General features: G+C 40.4%; 4 protein-coding genes and 1 long non-coding RNA gene across 8 annotated transcripts; 3 read left to right on the top strand and 2 right to left on the bottom strand.

Annotated features, from left to right (window-relative positions):
• Positions 1–703: 703 nt before the first annotated feature.
• On the bottom strand, positions 704–2,977 carry LOC121192655 (CCN family member 1-like). Its single transcript, XM_041054423.1, has 5 exons — positions 2,842–2,977; positions 2,524–2,737; positions 2,060–2,410; positions 1,695–1,897; positions 704–1,518 (listed from the first exon to the last, which is right to left on the bottom strand). The coding sequence occupies exons 1-5, from the start codon at positions 2,881–2,883 to the stop codon at positions 1,216–1,218; spliced, it is 1,113 nt and encodes a 370-aa protein (XP_040910357.1). The 5' UTR covers positions 2,884–2,977; the 3' UTR covers positions 704–1,215.
• A 4,409-nt stretch (positions 2,978–7,386) lies between these two features.
• On the top strand, positions 7,387–9,499 carry bcl10 (BCL10 immune signaling adaptor). Of its 2 annotated transcripts, none has more exons than XM_041054425.1 (3): positions 7,387–7,894; positions 8,415–8,703; positions 8,823–9,499. In XM_041054425.1, the coding sequence occupies exons 1-3, from the start codon at positions 7,844–7,846 to the stop codon at positions 9,209–9,211; spliced, it is 729 nt and encodes a 242-aa protein (XP_040910359.1). In that variant the 5' UTR covers positions 7,387–7,843; the 3' UTR covers positions 9,212–9,499. The 2 variants fall into 2 exon arrangements, with proteins under 2 accessions (XP_040910359.1, XP_040910358.1); XM_041054424.1 differs by having other exon boundaries at positions 7,388–7,894; positions 8,820–9,499.
• A 1,680-nt stretch (positions 9,500–11,179) lies between these two features.
• LOC121192657 lies at positions 11,180–15,875 on the bottom strand. 2 transcript variants are annotated; one of them, XR_005895235.1, is made up of 5 exons: positions 15,715–15,875; positions 14,868–15,103; positions 13,049–13,192; positions 11,499–11,602; positions 11,180–11,317 (listed from the first exon to the last, which is right to left on the bottom strand). It is a non-coding gene; the product is annotated as an uncharacterized LOC121192657 (long non-coding RNA). The 2 variants fall into 2 exon arrangements; XR_005895236.1 differs by having other exon boundaries at positions 11,210–11,317; positions 11,495–11,602.
• Positions 11,184–15,045, top strand: mcoln3a (mucolipin TRP cation channel 3a). The gene is made up of 12 exons (XM_041054422.1): positions 11,184–11,399; positions 11,525–11,692; positions 11,786–11,939; positions 12,270–12,351; positions 12,427–12,523; positions 12,696–12,795; positions 13,075–13,187; positions 13,755–13,904; positions 14,118–14,219; positions 14,329–14,451; positions 14,590–14,796; positions 14,905–15,045. The coding sequence occupies exons 1-12, from the start codon at positions 11,184–11,186 to the stop codon at positions 15,043–15,045; spliced, it is 1,653 nt and encodes a 550-aa protein (XP_040910356.1).
• ssx2ipa (synovial sarcoma, X breakpoint 2 interacting protein a) lies at positions 15,850–21,975 on the top strand. 2 transcript variants are annotated; one of them, XM_041054420.1, is made up of 14 exons: positions 15,850–15,975; positions 17,162–17,308; positions 17,546–17,712; positions 17,854–18,063; positions 18,676–18,786; positions 18,898–19,033; positions 19,153–19,228; positions 19,325–19,505; positions 19,742–19,889; positions 20,065–20,201; positions 20,452–20,625; positions 20,718–20,835; positions 20,956–21,109; positions 21,375–21,975. In XM_041054420.1, the coding sequence occupies exons 2-14, from the start codon at positions 17,266–17,268 to the stop codon at positions 21,517–21,519; spliced, it is 1,800 nt and encodes a 599-aa protein (XP_040910354.1). In that variant the 5' UTR covers positions 15,850–15,975; positions 17,162–17,265; the 3' UTR covers positions 21,520–21,975. The 2 variants fall into 2 exon arrangements, with proteins under 2 accessions (XP_040910354.1, XP_040910353.1); XM_041054419.1 differs by lacking the exon at positions 15,850–15,975 and adding an exon at positions 16,000–16,126.
• The last annotated feature ends 30 nt before the right edge of the window (positions 21,976–22,005 follow it).

Genomic DNA, 22,005 nt, shown 5'->3' with positions numbered 1-22,005 from the left:
GTGCAGCAGCATGATAGACACACCCTGAGCTTATGTGCTCATTAGGCCCAAATGAGTTGGATGACCCATTTGTCTTTTTGTTTTTTTTTATTCTGTTCTGCTGAGCCAACTATCAAAAACAAACAGGCTTCACGGTTGTATGTATTAAAATTATTTTCTTAAGGTCACATACAGTAGGTTAACCCTTGTAAAAACTTGGAAAATAAGTCATACTTCAAATTAGAATGAGCAAAATATTGTCAACTTACAGTTCATCAGGATGACTTTTGAAAGATAACAGTTGAAGGGAAATTCACCCAGATCTGAGCAGCTGATTTCAGATTCAGGACTGTACTCCCTTTTGCATGTAATGAATCTGTGTGGATAGTGTAGATTATTCTCTGCTCCTCTGTAACTTTTTTTTTTTTTTCACAAAGCATCATTCTGCAGCTTGAGCCCAGCATCTGTCCAACAGCAGGAAAACCACTCTGAGGTTTACATTACAGCCATTCCCCAAACTATTCAGTGACATGTAGGTCCTCTCAGAAGTGGGTCAGCCATATGCAGCTGAAACAGTACAGCTCATTTCCTACTGGAAATTGTAATAACAGACCCCCTAAGAATTTGAATTTTTTTCTGACTATTACAAAAGCCAAGCTATACTTTTTTACTTTTCTCCCTAAAATGAAGTAATTGGTAAACTGTATTGGATTTTCTTGTATTTATTTGTGAAAAAGTAAATCATAAAATTGCAACATGTTACACACAAGCCGGTGTAAAGAACATGGTACAGTATTCCATGATTAAAATAATACATTAGTGAAGAATCCATTAAGTGAAGTATGAAATAAAAAGTCTTATAAATAAAATGAATAAGTACAGTAAATCAACAGAAACCTGGAGACATATTGAGTAATGACTTATCTAGTAGCTGCCATAGTTTTTAATGTCATTTCCATGCTACATGTCTTGTCAAGAGAAGCTTAAATATGTATGTCAATAAGATAAAAGTGGAGAACAATAAATTTTGGTTTAACTAGAAAAATACGAATTTTGGCATAGTAAAACAACAGCTTCGCAAAGAAGCAAACCACAAGGCTCCAGTGTTATGAAGCAAAATCATAAACAATATAGTTCACTAAATTCATCCTACTGGGTGTCTGTAACCTCACAGTGCAATTTGTTTTTCTCTCAGTCAACACTTAATGAATCTTCTTTTCAATTAAATTGGGAAGTTTACATTTTCAGTGTGTGTATATTATTTAAAACTCTTTTGAGGGCAGGTTTCTTCTCCTTGCTGCCGGGGCAGTTGAGGTTACACTTGCAAGACTCGATCATCATCACCATCCTTCTGAAGGTTTCTCCATTTTTGCACCTGAAGCTCACAGGTATCGTCTTAGTCCGATGAGGCCTGCAGCACTGCCCATCTGAGCAAGACCCGCAGTATCTGGGCTGGAACTTTTTAAGGCTACGGCAGCCTGCGTGGGACAGTTTCACTGGACGGCTGGCCATTTCTATGCGGTTACATTTGTGACCTTTCTGTTAGAAAAAAAAGCCGTCAAAAGCACGTGTTAAATGTGTTTGCAAAACAATTCAGAGAGAAGGTTTTATTCCACAAAGGATGCTAACTGTACAGACTGACTGTAATAAAATAATCTGACTGTATTGTTATAAAATAAGCTAAAAAATCAGGACAAAAAAGGTTTGGAACATACCTTTAATTTGACAAAGGTCATTTGGTTGCATGGGCGAACTTCACAGATCCGAGTCTCTTTCATCATTTTGCACTGACCATTGTGGATCACCCTCGAGGACTCTCCAGTGCCACAGGATTTAGAGCAAGGTGACCAGGCCGTGGTGTGAGGCACACACGTGACTCCTCTGGCAAACACGAGGCTCACTGGGTGACTTCTGAAAGCTGATCAGAGAAAAATGTAAAAAGTTTAGCCGGTACACCTGGCAATTTGATGAAAATGTAAGAGAAATCAAGACATTTCATTCACTTGTCGCTATGTTTGTAATTTCACACTCAATTCCTGACCTCTTAAACTTTTAACCAATGTCTCCAGAAAGGACTCACCAGCTAAAGACTGTGATTCTCCTCTCCACACAGGAGCCAACTCATTCTTGTTAGTGAGGTCCTCTTCAGATGCTCTGTCTTTGCTGTCCTTTTTTCTGTGCTTCTTCACCACAGAACTCTCTGGCTTTGCTTCCTCGGAGCAGACGAGTTGTTCACAGCACCGTCCCGGTACCTTGACCCGCCTGGGTCTGGCACAACCCAGTTTCGGCAGCGACAGCTCACGTGGGCACAGAGAAACACATCCAACAGCACCGTCCATGCAAGTGCACTGGTGTTTGCAGTTTGGATGGAAGATTTCGCCGTTTTGGTAAATCTTGTTGTTGTACTCACAAGTTCTTCCATCTGATTTAGCTGTTTTACAGAAACAGGGAAAGTATTGAGGTTTGAAATGAGTATAGTGTAAATTGGGAAAAGAGTAAATTAATTTTAAAAAAACATAGATAAGAGAATAGAAGCCACTGTACCTCGACAGATTCCCTTAGCAGAACCAAATCCACCTCCAAAGTTGCACTCCAGTCCCTTTGTGTGGTCACATGGCTGTGTCCTGCTGCAGTCTTCAAAGAGCTGCCGAGCACAAACTTTACAGCATGCGCAGCTGTCCAGCATGAGACTGACTCCTGCTGCACATGTGGGGACTTCAGGGGGACAACGACACTCGTTTGGGCACGAGGCTGACACCTGAGGTGAGACACAGAATCAAAATCAAAAGCTTGATAACAAAAGTGATAATCTTAAAACAACTAAACAAGCAACTTATGAATGAACAGTGATTATTTCCTCACCAGTGTAACACAGAGGATCACAACGACAAAGACTTTCCACATCTTCAGAAGCTGAAGCAATCTTTCCTGAGTGAATAATCTTCTGTCAGTTTATAATAACACCAGACCTGGCAGTGAGTTGACGACGGCTTGCTCTCCCTCTTTTGGAGTCCCCATCTCCTTTTATACATGCTGAAGAGGTGTCCCAAAACTATGACAGGAATGCTTCTCCACGCGTCCTCCCATAAGCCCAAAAGAAGCCCCCCCCCCCCCCCCCCTGCTCACTCACTGAGCCAAGAACCACCCTGTGTAACTTCCATTCTGCCAGGGCTTTCACTCTGATTTAACCATGTCATTTTCATCATCATGTCTGTTTTATAATCATGAAGAGCAACCAGAACAAACTGTTCTCAACATGAACCATACTGGTCTCTGACAGGAACGTAATTGTATACCCTTCAAGCAATGCACGGAATTGGTTTCTGCCTGATAGATTATGTATTGCTTTGTTCCTGTTTTGAGGAATGTCTATTCTGGTTATGTCTCTGTTGATGTTGCTTTTATTGTATTCATTATTGTAACAATATTTCTGGCTTCCTTCTCTGTCAGGTGTCTCCTGGCTAAATTACTTTGCCTGATTAAGTAAAAAGAACAAAAGAAAAAAGTACTGATGGAATGCAGTACTGTATGATTATGTAAAGGCGAAAAAAAAAAAAAAGAGTGCATTTATGCCTGATACCTGAAATATTTCATCACCAGCCCTGTGCATGTGAGAGCAGCCCCACAAGGGATTCAACATCGGGGCACCACAAGTTCTGACATAAATATTGAAGAGAAGCTACATATTTCTATGACCAACTGAGTTTCTATCTCAGACGAAGCCGTGTTTAGACTATTGCCCCTTGTCTGTGATTGGTGTTTGTATTTTCTAACCTTGCTAGCATTAAAAGTCACAGATGAAATTCGCTTCAGTCACCTATCGGGGCGGGGATGGATCAGAGTTTGTTTGACTTCAGTATTTCCAAAAGGAGGCGAGAGCCTCTTGGAATGTTTGAACCTTGGGAATTCTTTGTTCGGTCTCAATGAGAGTGTCCAGAATGAGAAACACACCAAAAAAACAAGAAAGGAAAAAAAGAAAACTTGAGCAATGCCTGCAGCAACATTCCTCTCAGGATAAACATCTTTGAAATAGCTGCCAGGATAAAAAGCATCCTCTTTTATCTACATCAAAGAACAATGAAAATTATCCAGGCAAAAAAAAAAAAAAGCCTTTCCTTTCATTATAACCTGTGAGAACAAGAGGCTGAGCAGGGAAGACTGGCACATCCTCCTTCTTATCTAACTGAGGTTACCAGAGCCAGTTTGAATCAGTGCCAGCTCAGGCAGATGAAGAGCGAACAAGCATGAGCTCGGTGCATTCACCGATGCCTGGAAATTGCTGACTGTTGTGGTTTGGAGTGGAAACTTTCCCCTCCAAAGCTGTAATATAAAGAATTTGCAGAACCATGTTAGGTAAGAGGAACATCAGATATATAACAGGCAGCTGGAGGACTTGGAAAGGATTTCAGTTGCATATTAAACTGACCTGCTTGACGCTCAGCCTGGCATCAGTGTATCTTAAATTATATTAATTCTAATATTAATGTTTAAAAAGGCCTGCTGTTAATTTTTAATGGAATTTGCACGTGTCATGTCAAGTTCATCAAAGCTAAACTCACATGGAATAATTTGGCCCCCACGAGCACATCTGAACTGAGGCGATTTTTCTGTGAAAATGTAACTGCTGGCATGACCAGACTTGAGGGAAGTAATTGTTCCTGGCCACTGTTTTGCCAAGAAAAAAGTTACATAATGTAGGCTAACTCCCCATGAAACCACAAGTCGTCTAACATTTCTGTTTATATGCAAATTAAACAAAGATACGAAAAAAAAAAGTGAGTGCGGACACAGCCAGGTTAGCAGTTTCCCCCTCTTTCCAGTCTTTATGCAATGTAAAGCTAATTGCTTCTTGCCTCAGTCCCATACCTAACACAGAGACATGAGAGAGGTATCAGTCTCTTCATCTAATTCTTGGAAAGACAGCACATGCATAAATGTATTTCTTTTCTGACAGCCATAACAATGAAACATTTTACAGTATGAATGACCACATTTGAAGCATTTTCTTTCATCTTGCTGTCAAGCTCCTGTGGTCATCCATTGCAGCTATAAGAGATAAAAGATGTTATGTAACATGTAATTACCCATTCTGGAGATTATCCTATCAGGGAGACAAGGCTTTTATCTTTGTTATCCACTTATGGTTGATACTGCGCAGCATCCTACTAAAATTAAATCAGTCCATAGTTTTAGTTAATTACACGTCCCCCGGCCTCGAGGACGACATGTAATGGGACGTGGAGACCAGTCAAATTAAAAGGTGGGTGGGCAGACAGATGACGGAGAAAAGGAGAGAAGTGTAAAACGTCATCTTGTGATACGTTACACATTCATGCTAAGCTACAAATCCAAAAAGGGAGAAACATAGGCAAAATATGGAATTCAAATTCTCTGTGTCTCATAAATATTGGCTGCAGAGAGTGGAAAGGAAGACAAACCTCCCCGGTGGTACTCAGAGTAAAACCACAGCAGGTCTGAGACAAGCTTGTTCTGGCTGTTGTGTGAGAGCGGGTCATACACTCCACCACAGACGAGGATGTCTGTAGGGGTTGTCTAGATATGACTGCAAATCCAGTTCATTACATCATTTCTATAAATGACTCCCTTTCTTCGACTTTCGTTCCCTGCAGAGGCCACTCACGAGTTAGTACATTGTGTTTGTCTGAGTATCTCACAGCTGATTCGGCATTATTTCCAGACTACTGCTCTCTGCTATTTCACAGGAGTGATGGGAATCAGCGTGAAGCTTTTCTGGAGAAAAGAGACCATGTATTGTCAGTTTCTGTGGATGCTTTGTAGCCAATTCACAGTTTTTTTTCTCGTGTAACGGAGGCTGATCCACGTACAGTTTGACCTTTTAACACCTGACATTTAAAGGGCATCTTTCTGTAGCCATTCTCCCCCAGAAATTGCTGGGATGCAACAGCACTGGCGCAGATATTGGAGCCTGTATTTCCGCTCTCTTTCAAACCATTATCATTACACTGAAAAGCCTTCACAGGAGCAACAGCCGGCGTTGTGTCTGATTTAAAGTTAGCATATCCTTCTGCTTGGGGATGGTGTTTTCCAGCTACACAGTACATATTACATTGCAGAACATGACAAAACAAGCCTGACAACAATCTCCTCGGGGGCACCCGTACTCAGACAGTCCATGGCATATCATGATTAGAGGGAAGTGAAAATCTTTACTGCATGTGTTTTGCCATTTTGCAATTTATTTCAGGTTTACTGGAGTGCTGTTTTGTTCTTCTCATGCAGAGCAGTTCACCAAGTCACTCAGGAAGACTGTGTTTTCTATGCTGTGATTCACACTTTCCATGCCAATCCCCATTAACAGTTTACAGTTACTGCTAACTATACAGCTGCTGCTATCTTTGAAATTTAATGCCATCTCGTGCCATGAGCTTTCAATTTCATTTGTAGGTCGATGACCATATTAGTATACAACACAAATCAATAGTGTGTTATAACTGAAGAGTCTATAACATAAACTATAAAACCACATCTGGGCTGATCTGATACCTTATCTGACAAGCTAAGGTATCAGATGTTTTTGAATCGCAGTTGCTTCGTGGCTAACACCTATCTAAAATAGTTTTGACAAACACAGAACATTGTAGCCTTTATGAAGAAAGTATTTATTGTTGGGCTGTAGTGTTAAATTACATTAAGTTTGAACTAACTAACTAACTAACTAACTTAGTTTTAACTACTTCATAGACAGGTAGTTTAGTTCAGTGCTTCCCAACCTAGAGGTCAGAGGTCACAAGATAAATCTGGAGACTTGTGAGAGGATTAATGGGGTAGGACAGAAAAATCTCATACCAAAAAAAAAAAAAAAAAAGTTTGCTACACAAATTTGCATTCTTTTTTCCTCTCTTTTCTCCTATCTTATCATCTCCTCTAGCTGTGATTTAAATAAACAATCTGAGAAGTTTAAGGGGTGGGGGTGGATCTACTAACAAATCACAGATTTCTGGGACATTACGAGGGGCCGCGAGTAGACAAAGCACTTTGTAAGGAGTTTTTCATGGTATTTTATATTTTATATATATTTTAAAGATAAATTCTTAATTTGAAAAGCATCTAGTAACTCCAGCTGTCAGATGAATAAATATTTCCCTCTGCAATGCAGAGGAGGAGCAGTATAAAGATGCATAAAAGAGTGAAACTCAACTAATTCAGGAGTACATCAAAACTGTACTTAAGTAGGAGCAGCTGAGTAAGTGTGCCCAGTTACTTTCCACCACTGGAAATGCATCTCTAAATGTATGCTGAGGCACATACTGTGTGAAAGTAGCTGTGCGTGTGTGTGTGGGTGAGTGTGTGTGTGTGAGGAGGTCCAGCAGCGCCACCCGGTGGAGTTCATCAGAATAGCTTCACCTGTGTTAGGAACATTTTAAAGCGCTTTAAATCAGCGACACACGAGTCAAGGCAACGGAAGTTGGGCAACAGTGGACTTTTTCTGCTATCGTCGCCTTGAACGTAGACTTTTTTTAATTATTATTATTTATTATTTACTATTTTAGAGACTTCTTATTGGACAAACGTCTACATAAATTAGCTCTGAGTCTGAAACTGGGGGCTCTGCTCGCTGTTCTTCTCCACTCGTGTCGACGTAAAACCTCGACACAATCAGGAAGTCCGGGGAGTTTTTTTTTTCGCTCGCTTCGTCAAACACAAAACGTGAATGGCCAGTAGATATGCCGGCTTCTAACGACAAGTAATGAGGAGCTAAGTTAGTCAGCGGTCAGATTTAAGTTATTGATGTGGTTTGTTTCATTATTACTACCTTGGTAACTAATTTTAGTCGTCATTCGTTACCCGGAACACCTGGATTTACACTTTGCGGGTGAGAGGGATGGATGCTCATCACCTCACTGAAGATGAAATGGCAGAGATTAAAAAAGACGTGAGTATGATAAATGAGCCACACCTGGCTCCCAAGTAAATCACCTTTCCAGTAAATGAGTGCGTGTGGAAAGTGCGGACAGATTGTAGCACCGACAGCACTTGATTTGTAAGCTGTTTGGCGTTAAAGGCCTGTTAAAGGAGGAAATAAAGCACCACACCCTCTCTGTGCCCACATCAACACCCATTTCTTTATAACATTTGACAACAACACATTGTTGAACACACAGGCTGGAGGTGTGAGTGTACTTTTTTTCTGTAAATACAGACAAGGTATGGTCTGCCTGCATGATCAAAAGCAGTACCAGTGGCTGAAACCAGGATAAAGAACTATATCCCATGGAAAGAAGAACCAGTTTTTGTGATTTCAAACTACTCGCTGTAGACTTTTTACACTATAACCAGCTGTAGTTGTTGTTTTGGTTCTTTGTCCACATATAAAGAATTACTCTTTCTGTTAAGGGCTTTAACAGTTCCCCTTTTGCCTCTCCCTCATGGCTGCTGTGGATGTGGATTTCCAGGTGCTGACCAGACTGCGGCACTACCTCTGCGACAAGATCAGAGCCGAACGCCACCTCGACTACCTGCGCTCTCGCAGGATCCTGACGCGGGACGATGCGGAGGAAATCGGCTGCAGGACCACACAGACCAAGAGGACGGCCATGTTGTTGGATATCCTGGCTGAAAACCCCCGGGGCCTGGATGCCTTGATTGACTCCATCAGGGAGTTGCGCTCGCAAAACTTTATCATCACCAAGATCACGGACGAGGTGCAGAGGGCCAAAAATGAGAAGATGGAGTCTCTCAGAGGTTATTAGGCCAAACCATAATGAGATCTATTGTGTGTTTTAAATCTGTTCTATGTTTTGAAATTTTTAATTCAATTTTCTGTCCCACTTTTCCTCTGTTCATCTGTCACTCCTCAGCAGGGGCTTCTAGTTCCTCATCTGACAGCAACCTCAGCAGTCCGAGCACAACCAGCGACACGTTTTCAAACAACTCCACCCTGCTCTTCCACCCCGATGGAGAACGAAGCCCTTCCACTTCAGACATAGCAGGCTCACTCAATCTGCCATCGTTACAGAAAGGTGGAGACTTGCCGTCTATCTCAGGTGCTAGCATTGCTGCAGCTTCGTCCTCCAGCCTCCCGAGGCCCGGAGACCCGGGAGCTCCTCCGCTGCCGGATGAGGTGGCGGTCGAACCCCCCTCTAACATGGATTCCACAACGCCAGGGTGTAGCAGCAGCGGCGGGGACCCAAACTTCCAGCCCCTCCGGTCACGCTCACTCACGCCGACATCACACAGGAGCATCTTTTAACTTCATGTGTCCATAAGACAGTTCTCATGCAGTTAAAGGGACAACCACTCAACTCATATACAAACACTCTCTTGTTGTGTTTTTTTGGTGTTGCTCTTGCCTTTGATTAGGCAGTTTCTGAGAATTGCTCCACATGGGATCTACTACTAAATGTTAGCACTATACCAATCAGCTTTTTGAAGAGAAAATAGACACATTTTGTCACTGTGGCTGGGGTTTTTTAATACTTGTGCTAATCTGTTACCTTAGTTTTGGTATGAGGCCAATACGATACCTTAGTTTCGAGAATATAAATATATGTTTTTCTACTAAATCCTTTTTAAAAATCAAACATAAGAAGCCAAATGTTGAATGTTCACGCAGAACTGTGCAAGAACTGTGCCTAAATAAAATAAAGTTTAATTTGACAAAATTATTATATTAAATCACAGACACAGGACACATTTAAGGCAAGACGGCAATAATAAGTTCAGTTCCCTGCCCAAAATGTCATGAGCTAAGAAAATCTGACTTACATCTTTAACTTTTCCTCCTCCTCTTATTAAAGATGTGACTTCCTGATGAACTGTATATTGTGAAGACACGGCAGCTACAGTTTAGGTGCAGTGAGAAAAAACATGTCATATACACTGGAATGACTACTTGAGCATGTATGTGTGTGATGAGCCAGTCTGATCTTTTAAGATTTGCTGCCTTTGACCAGAGCTGTGTAACTTCAGATGATGTTTTCCACTTCGTTCTGTGCAGCATTAAGTCAAGAAGAAGTAGCCTTGCATTTTCATCACTACAGAAGTCGTGAATCACAAAAAAATATTGTGAAATACGAACCATGTCCCGCTTTTTACTTCGTTCATTGGTCTTGTACAATAATCTATTGCCAACTAAAGGTTTTCAGTGTGAATTGAACGCACTGGTACATTTTTTTTTCACCATGTGGTGATTAAGAAAACAGTTGGAGTTTAGTTTTATTTATCTTGGCTGATTTCACCTGAGATAGTGAGGACATATTACTGATTTTGCTGATTAATAAGACACGTTAGGAAATCCTACAACCATCGACTCATTTGCTTTCAGTTCAAATCTGCAAAATAGTATCTTGACAGTTCTTGCAACACATTAATTGATGATGTCAAATTCAAACTTAGATTGCTGACAGACTGCAGAAGCACACATCATTAGCTTCTGGATGTGCAGAGATGCTGTAACTGGGTGTTCTCCTTTTGCTTTGGAAAAACTGGAAAAGCTTAAAATGACGCAGTGGAATGTCAGTCACCGCGGTGGGAGGCTGGTGTGGTGACTGCACCGCCCAGTCTTCACAGACAGTGATGAGGCCCCTTTTGGACTAGTTGCTCTGTGGTGCACTGCAGGTGTTAGCAGGTAATAAATTTATACGTATGTATTCATATCTATTATATTCATATATGTATTTGTGTGTATGTGTATGTGTATGTATATGTTTTAGCAAGGGGTTATAAAAATATATGTAGTCACATGACAACAGTATCTACAATTAGCATTTAACTTTTATTTATTTCTCTTTGTTGTCATGATTTTTCTACATAGTTTAAATTTAAAAGTATGATATAAAAAGAGCTTTCTTACATAAGTGGTTGAAGTCTGTACATTTGCTGTCTCATTTCTGCTCGCTGTTGCTGGCAAGTCTTCTACAATAAGCTACATCTGAGCTAAAAATGGCCAAGAGACACTGAAAAACACACACCTTTGTGATTTCCTATGGTGTTACAGCTTATTTTAATGCAATTAGTTTGGACTACAGAGTAATGCTGTAAAGACAAGAAGGGAAGAATGGCAGTGTGCTTGCGCAGGAGAACCAGTTTGATAAACATCAGAATGACTGGAATGGCTAAGGCCTTACCTTATTTCAAACACATTTCTAATGTATGTATGAACCTTTTACGAAAAATATGAAGACAAACACTAATAGTAAAATTCTATCCTGCACTTCAGTATAATGGAGGACTCTCAACCTTTAGTGAGATCAGAGGAGAGGGGGCAAAATAGCCACCACAGATGGAGCACTCGCAGTCTGGAGTCAAAGGTGGTGGACGACTTCAGACGAAGGCTCAAGTACTTCTTCATGAACCCCTGTGAGAAATACAGAGCCAGAGGTCGCAAACCATGGAAACTGATGTTGCAGATATTCAAAATTGCCATCATCACAATCCAGGTAGGGTATAGAGTCCTTAAATTACAATTAATTTAAGGACTCTAGTTACAAGTAACAATGAATGAGTGCAGAGGGTGAATATCTGTTTGTCTCACATACACACTATTTTCCTCTTTTCCGAGCAGTTAGTGTCTTTTGGCCTGAGCAACGAAATGATGGTCACCTTCAAAGATGAAAATCTGATGACCTTCAGACATCTGTTTCTGAAAGGATACAAAGATCACCGGCTGGGAAGCTATGCACTTTACACGAGAGCAGATGTGTATGATCACATCAACTACATTATCAACAGGGTACTGTTATATCACAATGGGATTTCATGGCAAAATTACAATTTTGTTAAATTAAAATAACGTGTTTCACTCTTCTTCACATATTTTTTTCAGTACATCAATATCCAAAACCTGACCGTAGGTAATCTGGTATACGAGAAGGTTGATGGCAACTACACTCCTTTGTCTATCTGTCAAGAGTTTTACAGAAACAGCAGCATTGATCCTGGCAATGAGACCTTTCACATTGATCCACATATTGATAAAGGTACTAAGACGCAAAACTGATATATAAAACACAAAAAAATATTTATTTTATTGTCCAATAGAGTCATAACTAACTGCGGAACTTGTGTATTTAAGTCCAGAAGCTCCTTTGAGTTATATCCATATTGTTTCATTCTTTTTTTTATGCAAGATGTATTTCTGGAAGCTGATTCATAGTAAGAATGGAACATAATCACAATGTGGATTTACTTGTGACTCCATGAAAAGAGGAAGCTCGTACTGTTAACAGCAGTTGGAGGAATGAATGCTGAATCATGCCAAATGAAATCTGGCCACTTTTGAACAGATTGCCTGTGTTTCCTTCTCTCAGATTGTGTTTCCATATATCCTGTGCAGTCGTTTGACAACAGCAGTTTGGCAACACACTTCAACTTCTCTTTAGATTTCAAAAGGTGACTAAACTGAAAATACTGGTTTCATGCCAGGTGTTATGAGTGCTGCCTGCTAACATATGTTTGTGTGCTCAGGCTGCTATCAGTGACCATCTACCTAACACTGAAAACCATCAATCTCCAGACTGTGCGGCACCATGAGCTACCAGACTGTTATGACTTCCACATAATGGTTGGTGACAGTGTTTGAAAACTAACCCTAACCCTAACCCTGCCACACCCTGATTTCAGCTTGTCGGACAGAATGAATTCACAGAGTAATAGTTTGCCAAATCACATTTTCCATGCTCAGGAATGACTTGTGCCGTGTCCCTAACAAATTCCTTACCTCGGTTTTTACACAGATCGTGTTTGACAACCGTGCACACAGTGGAAAGATCAATGTTGATGTTGAAAATGATGTCAGAATTAACGAATGCAGAGACTTGAACGTGAAAGACACTTGTAAGTTGTTGTTGTTTTTTTTTCAATCTCATGCTGTAAATTGAACCCATACTTCAAGCTTTTTGATACCAACAAATTACTGATAGTTGTCATTGCTTCAAAAAGTCAGCAGGGGGCACAGAGACATTGTTCTGTAACCTTGATACCTGTGTGATCTAACAGAGCATCTGATTTCTCCAAGATTGGACAAATCGTATTATGTCACAGTCATGTATACATAACAATAACAAAATCTGTTAATGCAACATCTAACCTTCGATGTGTGGCTCTCATTTCCAGCTGGGAAGAACGATTATCTCCTCTTGTGGTTTGACTCAGTGGTCATCCTTGCCTGTTTCACCTCTCTCATCCTCTGCACACGATCTGTCATCAATGGCGTCCAACTTCAGTTTGTAAGCTACAATTTGACAAACAAGTAAATCGATTGCTTAGTCACTGGTTTAAGACACTAGATCATTCAGTCAGTAATTTATTACTGATTTAATTAATTAATCAGCATAACATTTAATATGCAAACCAGCATGAGAGGCAGAGCTGTAGCTGTAGTACACTGAGGTCATCTGCTCTGTATTATTTCTGGGAATTTGTTGGTGGTGGGGCTTAGCAACCAGTTTACGTTCCATAATTAATAACCTGTGTATATTGGGTATTTGAATAAGCTAGATTCAGTCTATATAAACATGTCTACTTTTAAGCCAACAAGAAACAAATAATGGAGATAGTATTTCCCTCCCAACACTATAATCCTGGCAGTATCCTCGCTTTAAAGAATATATATTTGATCTGTTTTAGACACTTTTTTGTTGTCTGGTCAAAATTTTGAGGGATTCATGCACCTCGGTATTTATAAAATACTGACTACAGCCCTGAAAAAGTCAGCACCTCCTCATCAGGTAAAAAGGTTCGAGTGTATTGATCTAATTGATGTATTTTACTAAACGTTCATGTCTCTTATGCAGGAGTTCAACACATTCTTCCATGCGTACTACAATAAAATTGTCTCTTGGTCAGACCGCATGGAGTTTGTGAATGGCTGGTACATCCTTATTATTGTCAGCGACGCATTGGCCATCTCTGGGTCAGCGCTCAAAATTGGAATACAAACAAAGGTTTGTTTTTACACTGAGCTTCACTGGCTGTATTTTCACTGTAGGAATGTTGGGATGAATGGAAACCTGATTAGCTAAATGGTTGGAAATCAACACTCATAATTTATAATTGATTGAAAAAATTATTAAAGGCCCTTATGTTTGTAGTTTGATGTAAGAAAATTACATGGTACTGATGTTTATTCAGTTGTCCTTCTCTCATTTCTTTGGCAGTTCCTGACAAACTATGATGTCTGTAGTATCTTGCTGGGAACAGCCACAATGCTTATCTGGGTCGGTGTGATCCGTTACCTTGGTTTCTTCAAGAAATACAACGTAAGAACTTCCCAGGCACTGCTTTTTGTTTTTACATAATGCATGAGCCAACCTGATGAAAATAGCAAATTCATATCCAAAGGAACTGAACACTTTTATTCCTTTCTAGATCTTAATCTTAACCCTGAGAGCAGCTTTCCCAAATGTGATCCGATTCTGCTGTTGTGCAGCCATGATCTACCTTGGATACTGCTTCTGCGGCTGGATTGTGCTTGGCCCTTACCATGACAAAGTATGAAAATTAGAATCACAATCTATTTCAAGCAATCACAATCTATTTGCCTAATAAATTCTCCCAAGTATTGCGATGCTCTGTTCTGGTGATGCAGCTATCACTGAAACTCCATTACCAAATCGTTTTTTTTTCCAGTTCCGAACACTGGACAGGGTGACAGAGTGCCTCTTCTCTCTCATCAACGGTGACGACATGTATGCCACCTTCCTGAAGATGAGAGATAAGAGCTACATGGTATGGTTTTTCAGCAGACTCTACCTCTATTCCTTCATCTCCCTCTTCATCTACATGGTGCTCAGCCTGTTTATCGCTCTCATCACTGACACCTATGAGACCATCAAGGTCAGTCTGAGCCACCTGCACATTTATTGCATCAACATTTTGCCATACAGAAATGTTATTTATCTTTGTACCTGGTTGTGATTTTTGACTGTACAATGGTTCCTCCAGCATCACCAGCGAGAAAAGGTGCCAGTGTCCCAGCTTCAGGCCTTCATAGCAGAGTGCAGGGACCAGCCTGAGTCTGGAAGATACCAGAATGATGAAGAGTCAGCGTCCTGCTGCCTCTCTCCATGCTGCTGTTTTGGATGAAGTGAGGAGATGTAGCATGTGTTTTTTGTTGTTTTGGTTTCACCTGACTTGCTGAAAACTGATGAAGTAAAGAAAAAAATTTTTAATCAAGACTGTTATATGGCCACTTTGAAAGAGCCAATGTGATATTCTCAATAAGTATTTCAGTATTAATATGCATTACCAAACACAATTCCTCCTCAGTCCAGTGGTGGGTAACTTTTCCTTCCAAGAAAGAGCTGTACTGTAAATATTTTCTGTGCATATTTTTCTGTATTTGACTATACTGATATATGAACTAAACTGACTGTCTTAATGGTTTGACTTTTGTAGTTTTGCACTGCTTCTGTGTATTTTTCCATCTCTGACCAAATGATTTTTCTTTATTTGCCAATTAAGTTCATTCTGACTTTTGTTCAGATTATATTATTCTAATACTTTCACCAAAGAAAATATATGTATCACACCATCCAAAGGTCTCTACAAAGTATTGAATTGTGGGACAAGCATGTTCCCTTCAAGTACCTAAAACTTTTGTACACTATTTTAACATGGCCTACTTAAGTAATAACAAAGCCAGTAAAAATATGTCGTTTATCACGCAAATAAATGTCAGCTGCGTGTACTGTATTTAGAAAGTAGACAGTATTGTGAAGAGAGATCTTGCAGCACTGTGGAGGTGACACTTACCTCTAGCTGCCACAGGGATGCCATTACAGTGCCTTTCGACACCTGACAGCGTTTCTTATTTGCATAATCGTCGTTCACATCCAATGTACGGCTCACATACTGGTTGCTTAACAACCCTGCCTCCAATAACAATGGCGTTTGTTTTGCAGCCGGCGGAGGACTAGACTTCAAAAAACACAACCAACCGCTGCTGCAGCCTGAGCTTACCTACAGTACGGTGTGTGGATCTCCGACTGACTGACTGCGTTCAGATTAATATCGGTGAGGTTTTTCGCTTGTTTTTGACGAAAACATGGTGACAGCTGAACTCGACACGGCAGTCGCGGGTGTTTTCGTTGAAGGAGTATTTTGCTGATTTTGTCGGCATCGCCGAACTTGTCAGCTATCGGACTGAGTTGACCCATTTCACGCCGTGAGTATGTTTAACTTAGCATAGCTCTTCTGCAGGTTAGCAGACGCTCCAGAGTAACGTATCAAGCTAACGTTTGTAGCAGTTAACGTACTATGTTAGGATTCAGCAACTTAGCTACGGCCAAATTCATCTTACGGACGAGGAATGTTTGGCTGAGTTACCTAGCTCAAGTGTACTCACTACTTACGTTAACGTCGGTAAATTGTCGCACTGTTACCTTTTAATTTAGCAAACCAGCTAACGTTAGCGAACCGAACAGACGTTACCTTGTAACGTAAGTCTAGCTAACCTAACAGTAACTTTAATGTATGCGGTCATGTTTAATGTCAGTATATAACGTTAAGGTAAACTACATTAAGCAGAGGCACGCTTGACTTACCCCACCACTCCCATCCCCAGGAGCAATTTAGATAAAAGTTGTGTATCTTTTCTGGTCTGTTAGATAAGAATATTGCAGAGTGCGTTTGCTATGATGCATATTGACATGGCTGTCACTGACTGGTAGTTATGTCCTCACCAACACGGTGCACTCACGCTGTTATTGTTGTATTACTTAACAAGACAGGTAGGTTTTCCTCTTTTGTTCATCAACACAATGTGCTTGACAGTCCCCGAGCACAAGTTGAAACATTTCAAGTACATAGGAAAGCTGTGGGAGCGGCAGGTGTACATATCTGGTTCAGCTTGTTTCACAGCAACATGTCAAGATAATAAAATGGTCCCGAAGGCACAAAAGTCCAAAAACAAATGTATGCACACTATTTTTTTTTGTATTTTATATCCATTAGAGAGGGGGCTGTTACTTAGCCCCTCTCTAATGGATTCCCTCATATTTATTTTTGTAAATCCATTGGCTTGTAGCTGAGATCATCTTACTATCGTGCAATTTAGATGCCTGTGGCCAATAGGAGGGCCCTCTTAAACTACAATCTAACCCCCCACTGATACACAACTGACAGTTAATCCTGTGTGGGTGAAGCAGCAACCCAGATTATCTGTTGGTGCTCTGTATCATGGCTTGATGCTCTATTCCAGGGCTCTGTTCCAGTGGGAGCCTCTGATCTACCGCCTGACTGCTAATCCACCTCCCGGTTGATAACTAATGACCTCACATCCCTGTGTCCTGATGTGTCGATGACATGGGAGAGTGGTGGACAAGTGTGCCAACAGAGACATCAATGGGTACATTTTTCTCCTCTGTATCTGGCAGAACACTATAAATATGGAAAGACCCATCAGCTATGCTTTTTTTGGAATCTGCTAGCTGTGACCCATATTTATGTTCTAATTTTGAAGCAGCAACCTAATTCAACCCTGTCTATAATAAGAGAAAGTACAATAGATGTAATGCAACCACTCTGTCCATAATTTCCATGTCTCTGTTCTATTTTTTTAATTTTTAATTTTTATTTTGTTTAGGAAACTATGAGATCTCCAGCATATCGCATGTGACAATGTCACCCTCGAGACAGAACAACCTTGTGTCAATGTACTCATCTTTGCCCTTGTCCAAAAGTTCCTACAGTGTGATAAGTGCCTTTTGCACAGAGGACAATATTCCTCAGTGCATTTTATACATCAATCAGGTATGGAAATGCCCAGGTTTTGTTCATCTGTTATAAAATAAAATACATTTGTATGGGTACACCCTCACATTATATTTGATTTCTTCAGGAATAATTTACTACAAAACCAGGACACTGACAAAAGTTCCCATTCTTTCATAGGAGCTTGCCTCACTGGGCCTCTCTTCCACATGTATCGAGGCCAGCTCACCAGGGGGAGCCGGTCTAAACACAGTGCCAGCCCTGAATGCCATGTATGAGCTGCTGCAGATTCACAGACGAAATATGTGCAATTTAGAGGAGCTGGAGAAAGAACAGCTGAAGAAATCCAGCACCTTGGAGCACATGCAGACGAGCAATTCCAGACTCAAGGCATGTATGATAGGAGCATCTCAGGGTTACTTCTTTCCTAGTCTAATTACAGTACTAGACAAAAGTGTCTTTTGTCATATCTCTTTGGATTCAACACCCTGTGTACCCACAGACTGTATGTGTCCTGGTGTAAAGGTACAGTAATAAAAGGTCTGGCCACTAGCAAGCAGAAAGAAGACACAACAATTACGTATACAGTAAATGTACTGATAAGATGCTCCTCGCTCATGACAGTCATGTTTTCTTATCTCTTGGCTAAACATACCTCTTCTGTCTAAACCCACCAAGAAAAAGTCAAGGTTATAAGTTTCTCAATGATGAGGAGTAAGGAATGGTACAGGAGGCACATTAGTTTGGATTACACTTTTAAAGCACATGTTTTCAGGTTCTTCAGAAAGGAGATAAAAACGGTGAATATCTGGTCTATATGTGTGGATATTGTTGGTACGTTTACAGTCTGTCTTATTAAATCCTCAGATTGCACATACCAGTGTTAGGTTGGGGTTTTGCTCAGGAATCTGCTCTTGGAGCTTCAACCCTGAACTGATTGCTTGTACAAAACATTCCCATCTCCCTGTGCTCATAATAGGACTTATGTGTATTTCCTTCCAGGATCAGTTGGAACTATCCTTAAGGGAGAAGTCAGGCCTACATGAGACAGAGAGGCAGCTGCAACTCAAAATCAAGACTTTGCAGAGCTGCTTGAAAACTGAAAAAGATGAGGTAGACTTCCTTTCCTTTTATAACCAGCAACACACGTTTTCTGTTTTACAGAGTGTGGAAGTGTATATTCAGAAGCCTGGCAAACTCTCGTAATTCATTTATACATTGCAGGTTCAGAAGCTCCAAAGTATCATTGCCAGTCGTGCCTCTCAGTACAGTCATGATGCCAAGAGAAAAGAGAGAGAAGCTGCAAAGCTCAAGGAACGACTCAGCCAGCTTCTGGTTGAGAGGAAGGATAAAAAAATAGGTAAGCATGCTCATCTGTGGCATAAATATATGTATCTAATAAATACCTGGCATGTGATAGCTTTTTCATCTTTTATTCTGGACGTTTCAGAACAACTTCTTTTCCCTTTCCTGTTTTAGCTATTGATGTCCTAAATTGCTTGGGACGTTCAGATGGGAAAAGGAGCCACTGGAAGACTGCAAAGGCGACAGCCAGGTATCATGAAAGGCATCTTGTCACTGGTTAACCATCGAATTTGTATAATGCGCAAGGTCAATCAGATGAACTGAATCTGTAAATGGTTCCTTGCAGCCATGAAGGTGAGATGTACAAGTCCTTGCTCAGTGACTATGAGGCCAGTCAGAAGTCCTTGATGCTAGAGAACGCTGAGCTTAAGAAAGTCCTCCAGCAGATGAAGAAGGAGATGATACATATCCTGAGTCCATGTCGGTCCTCAAACAAAGGAGCCACTTCTGATGACAGCCAAGAGCAGGTATTTTTATCTTCTTTTTTTTTAAATACCCAAAAAAGTTAGATGTTAGATGGGTTTGAGGAGTTTAAAAGCTTGATGGGAAGATTAGTAAATAATGTTCAAGGTGCTTGGTTTCTGTTCAAATTCATAATTTTTTATCAATCATTACTCGTACAAGCTGTTCATGTTTGTCAGATTTAGTGAGATGGGATGCTTTTACATTGAGAAGTCATCCTGTTTCTTTTTGTTTTGCTCAGGCTGTTTCAGATGGGGAGGAGAAGATGGGGGACTCAAGCAGGGAAACACTGGACCAGTCCTGTGAGCATGCTAGGGAGCAGCTCACCAACAGCATTCGCCAGCAGTGGCGTAAACTGAGGAACCACATGGAGAAGTTAGACAGCCAAGGTACACACTGCATGGCCACATACCCTGAAATACTTAAATAATTGTGGTGTACTATTGTGAAGTTATTAAAAAGTTGGATTCTGAAAATATGTAAAGCTGTTCCATCATTTACAACCATGCAGTATACCTGGAAGAAAATTAAGTTTATCAACTGTGGGTGTTTCTGTTTGCAAAGCATCTCAAGCACAGAATCAGCTGGAGTCCAATAAAGAGGTGATACCAAGGGAGACGCATGAAGATGAGATGGAAAGGATGAGGTGTGAAGTCCAGCAGTGCAAAGAGTTCATTCATACGCAACAACAACTCCTGCAGGTCAGTGTCTGCTGATTTAAGACCAGAGATAGTCAGTTAGTCTGTGCAGATTAAACCTTTGCTTAGCACAGATTCATACCAATTATACCAAATGAGGCTTCTCATGATGAGTGTAAATTAAGGTACAAAATAGGAGTTTAGCTGAATGAGCACGTCTGTTGTACATGTCATTAGTGAATGTTATTTGGACAGAATGAAGAATAATTTGTTCTAAAATAATAAACACATTCATCTCTTTCTGTCTGTGTAGCAACAACTCAACACATCATTTGACGATGAGACTGCGGCTCTTCTTAATGACTGCTACACACTGGAGGAGAAAGAGCGTCTCAAAGAGGAATGGAGGCTGTTTGAGGAACAGAAGAGAAACTTTGAAAGGGAGAGAAAGAACTTCACAGAGGCTGCCATTCGCCTGGGGCGAGAGGTACTCATGTCTGTGTTACCAATGTTATTCTGCATATACCACAGGGGTTGTAAGTGCATTGTATTTATTTTAGTCTTTTTTGTATTTCACAGAAAAAGGCCTTTGAGGAGGACCGTGCTTCTTGGCTCAAAAATCAGTTTTTGAACATGACTCCCTTCACAGATCGTAGGAGATGTTCCTCGTCTGATGGTCAAAGTGCCTTATCAATCAGTAAGTCTATGTTATTTAAAAAAAAGAAAATGGACAATATGAAAAAATTTAGTAATATTGGATTTAAGCACCAAAAACCTTTTTTCCTTCTTTAAATCTCAATGTCCCTTGAAATTGCAGGAAGTGAGCCAGAGATGAGGATGTCTTCCACGAAAGCTGAACTGACCAAATCATCAACCTACGCTACGTTCTCCACTCCGAAACCTACTCTAAATGCTGCTGTGCCATCCACAACCGAACTTTACCGGACACTCCGCCTAATACCAGAGAGCAGGTATTACTCAATCACTTGCTTTAAATTGCTGTTGTCTGTATTTATCAGACTTTGAATTTGTGTTTCCTGGGCATGTTTGCAGTGCCAGAATTTTGTGCTGTGTAATTTCACCTGTAGGACATGAAATTTTAACCTCCAAACAACAATTCTTAGGAGCCTTTTAAATTAATGTCTGTCTTAGTGTAGAAGTACCTACTACAACCTGCAACTGTCCCTGTTAGCGCTGTGTCATACTTGTGTCACAATCTGTATTTTCCTATTTCAGTTCCTCCAGACATTCAAATCGAGGACGCTGGCAAGAGTCCAGCACCATTGAAGATGGAGATAGTCGTGCAAAGTCAAAACACAGAGTTCGATGTGGAGACTTGAGCATCTTCTCTCTGGGTGAAGATGAGAACAGCCTCACTTAAAGAATAACCAGTGCCTTTTTTCTTTATTTCTTTATTTTTTTAATGTGACTCTGCAGTGGACTTTAGCATCAATCCATGGCTGAATTCCATCACCACCGATGAACTGATTCATTTTTGGCAACATCATTTTTCTGTGTTGCTTTGTTATGGACATGCACATATTATTTCACCAAAGCTGATCAAACAAGAAAGCACTTTAGATAATCTGCCATTGTTCATTTCTTTTCTTTACAAATCAACACTGACAAATCAGACTTTAAGCTATATTCAGGGGGAGGGTATCTACCAAGTAGAGATTTGAACATTTGGAGTTAGTCATCTCACATATTGATTTATATGGAATACTTAAGTTTTAGTTTTAAACTAACTTAAATGTTTGCATATTGTAGATGTATAAATTATGAGTTTTAATGGAAGCATATATTGACATTAAAATGTTCTGCCCTGCTGGTGTAATGGTACAATAAAGATATTTTTAAATTAGAT

The sequence above is a fragment of the Toxotes jaculatrix genome, chromosome 14 (genome assembly GCF_017976425.1).
Source record: "Toxotes jaculatrix isolate fToxJac2 chromosome 14, fToxJac2.pri, whole genome shotgun sequence".
In the NCBI taxonomy this organism is placed as follows: domain Eukaryota; kingdom Metazoa; phylum Chordata; class Actinopteri; family Toxotidae; genus Toxotes; species Toxotes jaculatrix.
This window is presented reverse-complemented; position numbering and strand designations above follow the sequence as displayed.